The 13048-nt window shown below is 36.5% G+C and overlaps 1 protein-coding gene across 1 annotated transcript; it reads left to right on the top strand.

The window, feature by feature from the left end:
• The first annotated feature begins 1299 nt into the window (after positions 1 to 1299).
• Positions 1300 to 2464, top strand: LOC125779200 (uncharacterized). The gene is made up of 2 exons (XM_049459847.1): positions 1300 to 1763; positions 1823 to 2464. The coding sequence occupies exons 1-2, from the start codon at positions 1478 to 1480 to the stop codon at positions 2119 to 2121; spliced, it is 585 nt and encodes a 194-aa protein (XP_049315804.1). The 5' UTR covers positions 1300 to 1477; the 3' UTR covers positions 2122 to 2464.
• The last annotated feature ends 10584 nt before the right edge of the window (positions 2465 to 13048 follow it).

Raw genomic sequence — 13048 nt, 5'->3', positions numbered from 1 at the left:
GAGGTAATATAGTTTTGAACAACCGGTTTATTCAAAAATATATTTTGTGTTTTCTCCAGATATTTGGCAAATGCAATGCTTTGTGGAAGAAGTGCAAGTGGCCGAAGTCTTGTGAAGTAATTCTCAAAAGTCTAGGTTCAGCTTTGCTTGTACCCGTAGTAACGCGTTGGAATTCATTGTATGATGCAGTCAGACGGTTACTCGCGTATAAAGCAAAGTTGAATGATTTGTGTCAAGAATTTGACTTGGCAAAATTTACCGCAGGAGACTTCACCCATCTGGAACAATATACGCTGCTGCTGGAGCCAATTGCAAATATTATGGATGACCTGCAGGAGGAAGTTAATTTTAAATATGGTTGTTTATTACCCAGTCTTTTGACTCTGAGTAATAAGTTGATGAAATGTGAGAACTAAATATCTTATAGAATTTAGTCCACACAAAGGCCCACTCTATTTTTCACAAGCATATATACGCAGCGGTAAAACCACGCCACGAAGATGGAGAAACCAGACATGCAGATAAAAGGACAACAAGAATGCATACGCAGCGGTAAAATCACGCCTCCGCCAGCAACACACGCCATCCCAGCAACACACGCAATCCCAACGCAACATGTTGCGAATGTGCTAGCACGCTTGGTGGGTAGTTAGATGGCGGACGATCAGTCAGTCAGCACGGGACTGTGACAGCGTACACATGTTTTGGCATCAGACTACGCAGCGAGTTTATCCTCTGGCTAGTCTTGGTACCCTGACTTGTGAACGCCGTATGTTAAGGGTGAGCTCGGTAGTGAGTTTATCCTCTGACCGACTCAACCGTTAACATCGCGGTCGCTAAGACAGTCTTCCGTGATCCGGGATCTTTAAAAGTGACAGTCGTCTAGTTAGTGAAGCCTACGCGAGCGTCGGCAGAAGTAGCCGAGCGTAGTCGGCAGAAGCAGCAGCGCGTGATTGAAGTGGTACGGAGCGACAAGTCGTCTAGTTAGTGAAGCCTACGCGAGCGTCGGCAGAAGTAGCCGAGCGTAGTCGGCGTAGCACGCGAGGGTGAACGCGTATAGCAGGGCAGCGATAGGGAAGCCCACACGAACGTCGGCAGAAGCAGCAGCGCGTGATTGAAGCGGTACGGAGCAGCAAGTCGTCTAGCACCCAGGAGCGCGGCAGAGCGGGGAAACGGTATTGCCCTAACGGAGCACATCGAACCGTTACCCTAACAGCGCCGTCCTCGGGCGACGACTGTACAACGCAGGAGACATTTTGTGACTTGAATTAATATATTATATTAGATATTAATATAAGTTGAAATAAATAAAGAACGATTCGCAGAAGAGCCCCAACACTTACAAATTTATTGTAACGAACCCTGGACACGGCGAGTATACCTCAGCAATTATACTTGTAAGAAGCAGGGGCAGCAAAAAGCTTCGTTACAGAAATTAAGTATATCTGAAGATATACCAAACCTCAACTCTGTTGCGATGATGTTGGATCAAAAGCTGAGGAAAAGATTTGAACCATATTTTACTTTGCCCCCGTCAGCAGATATTACAATAGCTGCAGCTGTATTGACTCCAGATGTGAAGACTGACTGGATCGAGGCGTTGCAGGACACACTTCCGCATTTGACGGAAGAAAGCATCAACAACAGAGTGATTAAAAGCATTAGGGAGGCCCTAACAAAAAACAACCATGCTTTAAAAGCGATTTCTAAAAGATTGGGTTGTTCTCCAAGGCAAAGATCGAAGTATGACTTCAAACGTGCCGGTAAGAATGTATCGATTTACTTTTGTTCTGGGTTTTTACAGATGTCTTTATTGTTTTAGGTGATGGTCAAGACACAAGTGCCACCGCGTCAGCTCCACAAAGTGTTGATGTGAGAGCTGCGATAGCAAACCAATATTACAGTTATTTAAATGACCAATCGATGACTGATAGTACCTGGGACCGATATCCATTGCTGAAAGAGGCATTTGTGAAATTCAATACCCCACTGCCATCATCGGCACCTGTTGAACGTCTTTGTTCATTTGCGAGGATAATAAATAGCCCAAGGAGAGGTTCATTGACAGACTTTTCTTTTGAAAAGTTTGTTCTAATGAAAGCAAATTCGAAGTGGTTATGAGTGTTTTTTGTTGAATTATTGTTAATTTATAATTTTGTTTTTTGTTGAATTATTGTTTATTTTTGTTGTAAATGAAATTGAATTATTCATTTGTGTTTAATTTGAAGTGCTTATTCAATATTTAGTTTTAAATTTGAACAATGAATTGCATATTGTTAAATAAAAATAATGAACAATATATAAGAAATATAAAAATGTCATTTATTTGTGTTATTTCTTTTAGATATTGGTTTCAAAATTGTAAGTAATTGAAAGTACTTGAAAAGAATTGAAAATAGATTCAAGTACATTTTTCAATTCTTTTCAAATAATTTTAAATATTTGTTAAAATTTTAAGTATTTTTCAATTACTCAAGATAAAAATTAAAGTATTTAAGTACGTACTAGTACCATTACTACTCAGTATTACACAGGTCTGCATGGTCAGCGTCGGCACTACCTGTTGTGCAGAATAAGATTCGTGGAAACGAATCGTGCCACGAATAATTATTTAGTTTAGAATTAAGTATAAATATTGTAATTTGGTTAAGCTAAGTTTCAGTTTGATTACTCCAATAAAGATACACTGTAACGCTGCCCCAATGCAGCTCCGCTAAAAAAAAATAATATTTTTTGGTTATTTAATAACTAAAAAGCTGGCGCCCGAGCTAAAAAGAAAGAAAGGCCCCCTAGTAGCATAAAAGCAAACGGGAAGCACTAGTTGCTCGCCAGCTCTATTCGTGAGTGTCTAAATTAGTGAAAACAACTATTCTATGGTGGAAAAATGTTAAATTAAAAATAAAAAATAAAAAACAAACACAACAAACAAATTACAAAGTAATGCAAAAGTAGCGTTAAAACCGTTTTAATAAAACACTCAAACTAATGCAAAAGCAACAAAAACAAGAAAAAACTTAGAATAACAAATTGAACTGTGTGTGGACACTTGCAACTTGCTAAGCGTAAAATACACACAAGTTCAGGGATAAAAATCATTTAATTTTTAATAAAAAACAAAAATTAATTAACAAATTACAAAAATAATACAAGACACAAATTAATAAAACATAATAACAATAAAAATATAAATAAAACACGAGCAATTAATCACGGCTGAAGAAGGCAGAGAGGAGAGGTTGAAGGCAGTAAGCGGTGTGCGTGAATTAAATATTAATGCAAATATACATGTGTGCGTACAACAAAATACGCCAAAATGTAAATTAAATTTAATGCAACAAAATTTCATTAAAGCAAATAAAAATATGAAAAAAGCATTAAAACAATAGAAAAAACACTGCATTAATTAAAAAATAAGCAAGAATTTTGCGTAAAACAAGAGAAAGGAAAAACGCCACAGAAAGTAAGCACAGAAAAATAAAATAAAAAATTTCAGCAAAGACAAGAATAACAACTACAGGAGTAGCAGCAAAGACAACAAGAACAACAACGGAAGTAGCAGCAAAAACAACAATAGCAACAATCATGTAAGTGGAAGCAGCCTATAGTAACTACTTAAACATTATATTAAGAATGTTAATATATTATTATACTAAGAATATTAAAAATTTACAAATGGCGAACCCCAATAATTTAATTCGCCCTGCAATTCTTCCCCCCAATTCGACACCCAATACCCCTCAGGCATCCCAAAATACTCAATTGAGCTAGTAAGCTTCAGACATAGTAAAGACACAGGAACCGCAAGTGGTACATGAGGCATTACACCCAAATGCAATTGCAACCGACAATATGGACCAAACAACAGACATACAACATAGGAACAACTTAGGCGAATTGGATAGGATACCTGACATTGTAAAATGTCTAAAGGAATTCTCTGGCAATCCAGAAGAATTCAACTCGTGGAAAAAAGCGTAGATCGGGTTTTAGCTATATATGAACTTTAAAAGAGGACACCGAAGTATCACTTGATTGGCACTCAATTTCCAAATGACTAATTATGCACTACGGTGATGCGCAACTTGTAAACATTAGAATATCAAATGACCACATTGGTCCAAGGAAATAGCACAGTTTCAGAATTAGATACTTTTATAAGAGGGCTTAACGGGGATTTACCTAGACTATTAGGAATACGAGAGCCGGCAGACCTGCCGCAGGCTCTTCATCTTTGTTCAAAACTACAGAACCAAAACTTTCGTAAGAACAATGCGTACAATGCAAAACCAGTACAGCATCTACCCTTACCTCCAAGAAGGAATTTTCCACAGCCAAAAAGGCACCAATTTTACCCCCAGCTAGCGCATTTTCCCCAACCACAGCGGACAACTTGGCAACCACGGCAACAACAATATAACAATTTTCACTAAGATAATAACCCCTCAAGACCTCCGAAACCGCAGCCACGTCCAGAGCCTATGGACGTCGACCCGAGCATACACTCTCGTCGCGTTAACTATATAAACAGACCCCAAGGAAGTGAGCACAATTTCCGAAACAACAGCGAAGGAAAGAGCAACGAACATTTCACATTGACACATCTTCACAGGAAGACAGACAATTTGGTGAACTAAGCGATATCCATTTTTTAGAATAATTAGCTCTTCGCTCCCCTTCTTCGAAGTAAAGGCGAAGAGCGGCAGAATTTTAAAATTTTTAGTGGATACAGGATTAAAAATTGTGTTAAGCCAGAGCTGGCAAAAAAGAGAATCCGAAACGATAATCCATTTTTTGCAAAATCTATTGCTGGAAATTTATAAATCAGCGAACATACTTATGTTCAACTTTTTATCTTTAATGATAAAAATAAATTCCATCTAATGCCACTTCTCAAAACATTTGACGGTATTCTAGGGAATGATACCCTTCGGGAATTTAAAGCCATTATATACACTGACGAAAACTCCATGACTTTAAGTAACATCTTAAGGTTCATCTTAAACAGCTCCCCCCACAGGGAGTGAAGGCAATTAATGTAGATGAGGGAAACCTCTCAGAAAATCAAATGCACTCGATGGAAAACATCGTATATACTACAAATACCCAAAGCATTTTTCCGAACCTGACGAAAAGCTTACCTATACAACAAAAGTTGCCGAAGAAATTCAGACAAAATCCGATTCCCCTGTTTACACAAAATTCTATCCATATCCTGCAGCATTGAAACAGGAAGTGGAATCTCAGGTAGAAAAGCTTTTAAGCGATGGTATAAATAGGCCATCTAAATCACCCAACAACTCCCCAGTGTGGATTGTCCCAAAGAAGCCAGACGAGGCTAATTTCTCAACTAGGTAATAGAAATTTCTTCTCAACTAGGTAATAGCAATTTCTTCTCAGTTCTCGACCTGAAAAGTGGTTTCCACCAGATTCCACTAAAAATATCTGATATAGAAAAAACTGCTTTCTCTATCAACAATGGGAAGTACGAATTTACTCGACTACCATTTGGTCTAAAAAATGCGTCATCTATTTTTCAACGCGCATTAGATAATATATAGTATTAAAGAACACATAGGGAAATGTTGCTACGTGTATATCGACGGTATAATTGTTTTTAACAAAACAGAAGAGGAACACTTCGAACATATATATAAGGTGTTTGAAACATTAGAAAACGCTAATATGAGAGTGCACTTAGGAAAATGTAAATTAAAAAAAAAAGAAGTAGAATTCTTAGGATATGTAATCACACCGGTTGGCATACGAACCAACCCAAGAGATAAGAGATTACGCTTAACTTGCAAAACCCGTAGCATCTCTTTTAAGGAGGGAAGATGGTCGTACGTCAGAGAATAAATCACATATCGCATTTTTATATAAAAATCGTCAAAAAGTATATTTGTCACCTGAATCTAGTACAGAGGACGTAGTAAACGTGCGGAAAGGTCCTTTTTTTACAAATAACAACGGCACACTCTACGAGCAAAAACGATTGGGGACAATCGATTTAAGAGGGGAAGAGTTAACACAACACTTGTTCTTTACCGTCTTCACCATAAGGGCACACGGGGCCCGTGCCCAGGGGGGCCCGAACACATCCTACCTAATTTACTACGTACACCATCTAGCGATCACTCACGCAATCACTCCAATTCTAAAGTCAAGCCGCACCGTATAAACAATGTCTAACATAAATGTCGACATTGTCTATGGTTGGGGGAATCTCAGGATGATAATACAATTTTAAGAACTATCTTAACTATCTTAATATATGTGTATGTGTGCCTGTTCATGTGTTGGTTATTGTTTGAACCTATGTTGTGTGACCTTGGGTTTGTTTTAATGTGAGTACATTTACAAACAGTTGCTAAAATGTATTCTAAGAACCCATGGGTTATCATATGCAAACATCTTATCCTTAGTTATGTTTGTTTTATTGTCTGTTGAATGCTATTGTTTTGCATGACAATGCATTTTCAGTATTTAGTTATTTATTTAAGTGTTTGTTTATGAATTTACATTGTACTGCCTCAGCATTGGCGAAGATAACATATTGCAAGAGAAAAAGTAATTATTCAATATTAGTGGACTGTATGTGTTTTTAAAATAGTGAGAATTACACAGTTTAATATATTATCTAATATGTTGAATATTCTTAACTATAATAAAACTAAATATATTGATGCGTACCCTTGGTATCAACGTACATGTTCATTTTTGAACAATTTCATTATGTCGAAAAGAATATATTTAAGTGGTTCACAAAAAAGTTACAGCTTAATAACTAAAAAGCTTAACTTATATCTTCACGAAATTTGGTATGAGTAACTGTTTATAAAAATAAAGTAATAACAGAAGAAATTGTTCAGATCGGCTCACGATAGCATATAGCTGTCATACAAATCGAACGATCGGAATCAAGGGCTTGTATAAAAAACTTCCGCATTTGGAGGATTGAGTCATGTGTAGAAGTTCACGCAAGAGAGAAACATTAGAAAACGCTAATATGAGAGTGCACTTAGGAAAATGTAAATTAAAAAAAAAAAGAAGTAGAATTCTTAGGATATGTAATCACACCGGTTGGCATACGAACCAACCCAAGAGATAAGAGATTACGCTAAACTTGCAAAACCCGTAGCATCTCTTTTAAGGAGGGAAGATGGTCGTACGTCAGAGAATAAATCACATAAAAATAAATTTGAATAGGGAAGCGATAGAAGCTTTCATGAAAATAAAAAAATTCCCTCACCTCAGAGGATATCATCCTCATGTATCCGGATTACAGCAAAGAATTTGAGCTGACCACAGATGAGTCCAACTTCGCCACAGGCGCAGTATTGTCTCAGTCAGATAGACCAATAGCATTTTTATCCAAGACATTAAGCAAAGCATAAGAGCACTATGCCGCAAATGAAAAGGAAATGTTAGACATCATTTGGGCATTGAATTCATTTCGGAATTTTCTGTATGGTAGTACAGTCATTTATTATTTTTACTTAGAAAGTTTTCCGGGAGTTGTGAAATTTGGCAATTTTATAGATTTTGGTATGCTCTTGCCAAATTTCAACTTTGCCACCTCGTATGTTTGCCGCTCGCGCCGCCATATTGAAAAAATGGCGTCCAAAAGCAGTTTTTTGATAATAACTCCTTTCCGGCTCATTTTACAGGAACAAAAATTTTAAGTAGAGGAAATTTCCTACAATTTCCATTATACATTCACACCAACGTGTAATATTTACAAAATGGAGCTTGTGCTGTACAAAATTTGTAATAATTCCGTCAATTAAAAAAAAGCACGTCTGGATCGTATAACCATCTATCACGAAAAAAGCCGCTTCTTTATTGAATACCTCCTTAAATATACATTTGCTTAACGGATTGTAGCATCACACCACATGATACATATGTCCATACATATATACGTATATCTACGAGTATAGTTTACATATTGTAGATTTACATTTACATTCACTAAGCTAGAGTGAAACTAGTAGTCTACGAATACAAAGCTAAAAGGAGGACACAATCATATTGATCATTCAGCATTCAGCAATTAGCTGACTGGTATTGGTTTGCGTCCTTACTAATTATGCGCAGGACTGCATTTTAAAAAACTTAAATCTTGAACACTGCTCATATTGTGATTTGTAAATTATAAAAATTATATGAAGGTTAAATATAGTTCCATAGAATGAAAACCTAACTAACTACTAGTCTACCATGTCGCTGCAGATTTGCGTAAGGGAAGTGATGGTAAACTTCTCAAGTACAACTGAGATCTACACGTCCAACGTTATCATTCAAAAATCATTGTTTTTTATGTGCTGCTGAGATAACAGCAGAGTTCATATCTAAATAAAGACAGACACGTTTGTGTGAACGTAAATTGTCGATGAAAAATAGTATTTCAGAACTTGCTCGGGCTCGTAACGATGATTGGGGACAAGCAATAATTGAACGCCTGGAGCAGGTTAGCGACTTAGTCGCAGCCGATGCACAATATCACAATTCGTATATGAAGAAATTGTATCAAACTCCCTCGCCTGAAGAAAGAAAAAAAGAGTTCCGTATGCAAGCGAGATTGATACCGCAATGCAATACCTTTATTCATATCTCGAAGAAAATTCCGCGAAAGCACAACGGCTTAAAAAATATGGTGATGATATTTTAATTGCAGTCACTGCCAATAAGACACCTGTGGTTTGTTTTCGAAGTACAGGGTTTAAGTTATTTCCGTCACAAGACGACATTGAAGAAGAAGAAACGGACACTATTCTCGAGCAAGTAAACGATGAAACCAAGAACGAAGAGGACCACAATGAAACTAGTGATCCTATCGTCGATGATTTCGAAGAAACTTCCGTCTTCGATAGTTCAATCGGTATTAAAGACGATGAAAACCCAACACCTGGTCGGTCAAGAAGAATGAAGCGACGGAAATTTACCTAAATATTTAAATAGTGAGTCAGATGTGGATTAGCTCTACTGGGGATACCACGATAAAAAATGCGCCGATTTCTCTACCTCATGGTGGTGTGGAAATTGTAAGAAATTTCCACTACTTTTAAATTGTATGGATATGTTTTTCCCGTAAAATGAGCCGGAAAGTAGTTATTATCAAAATACTGCTTTTGGGCGCCATTTTTTTCAATATGGCGGCGCGAGCTGCAAATATACCAAGTGGCAAATTTGAAATTTGGCAAGAGCATACCAAAATCTATAAAATTGCCAAATTTCAAAACTCCCGGAAAACTTTCCAGGTAACCTCTATTTTTTCGACCAAATGACTGTACTATGGATCGGTCAGAGTAAAAATATTTACCGATCATCAACCATTAACTTATGCGTTAAGCAATAAGAACTGTAATAGTAAGATGAAACGCTGGAAACAATACTAGAAAAATACAGTTATGAAATGCACCATAAGCCAGGTAGAACAAACGTCGTGGCCGACGCACTGTCAAGAATTCCACACCAAGAATCAGATTTGCATACGCTATCAATAGCGACAAATTCGGATGATAGCTCATCCCACAATTTAATATACTGCGTAGAGGCACCAATTTAACGCGTTAAAATTGGCGGCAAGATTCAAGAAATTTACCCCTTACACTTTGACAAATATGAGATTAGGTTTTCACAGTTCCAAGTGGAAGACATAACAAACGAGGAAGAGCAAGATAATATTATTATAAATGAACATAAGAGCGCGCATATAAATTGCAGGGAGAATAAGATACAAATTTCAGAAAAATTCTATTTTCCAAGTATGGCGAATAAAATAAATAAGATAATAAAAAAATGCGTTACTTGTAAGGAGAACAAGTACGATGGCCACCCATCAAAGCCGCAACTACAAGCCACACCCATACCTAATTACCCTGGACAAATAATCCACGTAGATATGTATATTATTGATAGGCAAAAAGCTAGTTTTGGCAGCAATGGATAAATTCTCAAAATACGTTATCGCAAAACCCATTAAATCCAAGGCAACAGAGGATATCAGGCAACCTTTAAGGGACATTCTTTTCTTCCTCTCCCTTACACAAGCTGCTCGAACGGTCAGGTTGAGCACTTCCATTCTACTCTATAGGAGATTATGCGTTGTCGGCAAACAGAGAAACCCCACCGATCGTTCCAAGAACTGTTGGAACAATCAATCAAAGAATATAACTACACTATTCATTCAACAACGGGAAAAAAAGCAATTGAAATCTCTTCGGAAGACGGGTCAGTAGCGACCACAGGCTAATAGAAGAGAAAAGAAAAGAAACGAAAAAAGGCTTCAGGATAAGAAATTGGCAGATCTTTCCTACCACAATAAAAACCGAACGCCACCCAAACAATATTTTGAAAGAGATAACATTTTTGTTAAGATAAACAAGAGATTAGGCACTAAATTATCACCTATGTATATTTAGGAAAGGAATTGTCGCGCAGAATTATAATATCACCGTTAAAACTAAAACAGGCAGGATTGTTCACAAAAGCAACACAAAACAATGTTAAGAAGAAAAAATTACTTGCAGGTGGAAAAATCTCGAAATGGAGAACCTAAAAATTTACCTCATCCTAATTATATTGGCCACTACAAAAACCCAACAAATTGACGTTCAAGACTTGACAAACAATAATGGATATCTACCAATTAAGACAGGAGAAGTAAGAACAATAAACCATTATGATAAAATCCTACAGTTTTTCAACTTAACCAAATATGAGGAAACACTTTCATTTATTTCGGACATTAATACACTAAAGACAACTACTTTCGAGGAATGACAATTGCTTGACACAACTCAAAAATTTCATTTTATTAGAAGCGAAGCTAGAAGGTTTACACCCACATTTTAAATCTAAACGAGGTCTCCTTAATATCAAAGGGAAAGGACTAAAATACATAGCAGATATCATGGACAGCGATGACAAAATAGAAATTAGCGAAGTACTTACACAGTTACATAAGAGCGAAAGAGCAGATGCACAAAATATTAAAAATTTATTATACTTTAGCAACCTTATTTCCGGACAAATGAGCAACGTTACGGACCATAAAAATAAGCAAACTATTGTCAGTAATTACATAAACGAACTTAAAAAAACAGCGCAGAATGGGATTAAGACTTTGGAAGACGACATTCAATTCATTAAACACACCTATCAGGTTAACAACGATATATCGCTTTTACGCTATCACGTGGACGAAATTGGACAGATAATTTTTTCAAGCATATTAGGCATAATACGAACAGATATACTGACATCTACAGAACTAAACTAACTTTTTAATAAAATTTAAAAATTGTGAATTAAGTGTATTTAACAGATCATATATTAATGTAAAAAAGGAAGTATATGAATCCTTTGTATTACCGAATGTAATAACAAAAATTAAAGAAAATACAAATTTTACTAACAAATATTTAAGACTGGAAACCTTATATGCGAAACAACTCCAGAATGAAAATAATATTGAATTTTTGTTAAGTAAAAGCGACAGTTCCTCAGTAATTAGCTTAAGTTCTGATGTAATAATAATTGTCATAATTATAATCCTTACAATAGCATTTGTATATAAAAATCGTCAAAAAGTATATTTGTCACCTGAATCTAGTACAGAGGACGTAGTAAACGTGCGGAAAGGTCCTTTTTTTACAAATAACAACGGCACACTCTACGAGCAAAAACGATTGGGGACAATCGATTTAAGAGGGGAAGAGTTAACACAACACTTGTTCTTTACCGTCTTCACCATAAGGGCACACGGGGCCCGTGCCCAGGGGGGCCCGAACACATCCTACCTAATTTACTACGTACACCATCTAGCGATCACTCACGCAATCACTCCAATTCTAAAGTCAAGCCGCACCGTATAAACAATGTCTAACATAAATGTCGACATTGTCTATGGTTGGGGGAATCTCAGGATGATAATACAATTTTAAGAACTATCTTAACTATCTTAATATATGTGTATGTGTGCCTGTTCATGTGTTGGTTATTGTTTGAACCTATGTGTTGTGACCTTGGGTTTGTTTTAATGTGAGTACATTTACAAACAGTTGCTAAAATGTATTCTAAGAACCCATGGGTTATCATATGCAAACATCTTATCCTTAGTTATGTTTGTTTTATTGTCTCTTGAATGCTATTGTTTTGCATGACAATGCATTTTCAGTATTTAGTTATTTATTTAAGTGTTTGTTTATGAATTTACATTGTACTGCCTCAGCATTGGCGAAGATAACATATTGCAAGAGAAAAAGTAATTATTCAATATTAGTGGACTGTATGTGTTTTTAAAATAGTGAGAATTACACAGTTTAATATATTATCTAATATGTTGAATATTCTTAACTATAATAAAACTAAATATATTGATGCGTACCCTTGGTATCAACGTACATGTTCATTTTTGAACAATTTCATTATGTCGAAAAGAATATATTTAAGTGGTTCACAAAAAAGTTACAGCTTAATAACTAAAAAGCTTAACTTATATCTTCACGAAATTTGGTATGAGTAACTGTTTATAAAAATAAAGTAATAACAGAAGAAATTGTTCAGATCGGCTCACGATAGCATATAGCTGTCATACAAATCGAACGATCGGAATCAAGGGCTTGTATAAAAAACTTCCGCATTTGGAGGATTGAGTCATGTGTAGAAGTTCACGCAAGAGAGGAAAGTTCTCTGATCGCCATTCACTTGGGAGTGGCCAGAAACGATTCTTTTACATATGACTCAAGCAGCTCACGACTTCCTGTCTTTGATCAAGTATCCTCTGGGTAGCCTAAGAATATCCGCTTTAAGGCGAGCTAAAGTGAGAAGGTGAAACATCCCCTCCGCAGGGTTGTGCGCTGGGTTTGGGACCCGCCACGTAAAAAAATTATACCAATGAAAAGGAACAACAAGCCTCGGTTGAGTGACACCCCTTTTGATGACGACCATGGCAAAGAAAATAAGGGCTACGAATTGAGGGAATGCACCTGGAAAGTCCGGTCCCTTATTTGAGAAGGTGCCGCTGCCCAGCTGGTTGATGTCC

Source organism: Bactrocera dorsalis, chromosome 6 (assembly GCF_023373825.1).
Source record: "Bactrocera dorsalis isolate Fly_Bdor chromosome 6, ASM2337382v1, whole genome shotgun sequence".
In the NCBI taxonomy this organism is placed as follows: domain Eukaryota; kingdom Metazoa; phylum Arthropoda; class Insecta; order Diptera; family Tephritidae; genus Bactrocera; species Bactrocera dorsalis.
Note: the sequence above shows the minus strand (reverse complement) of the source record. Positions and strands in the feature narration are given on the sequence as shown.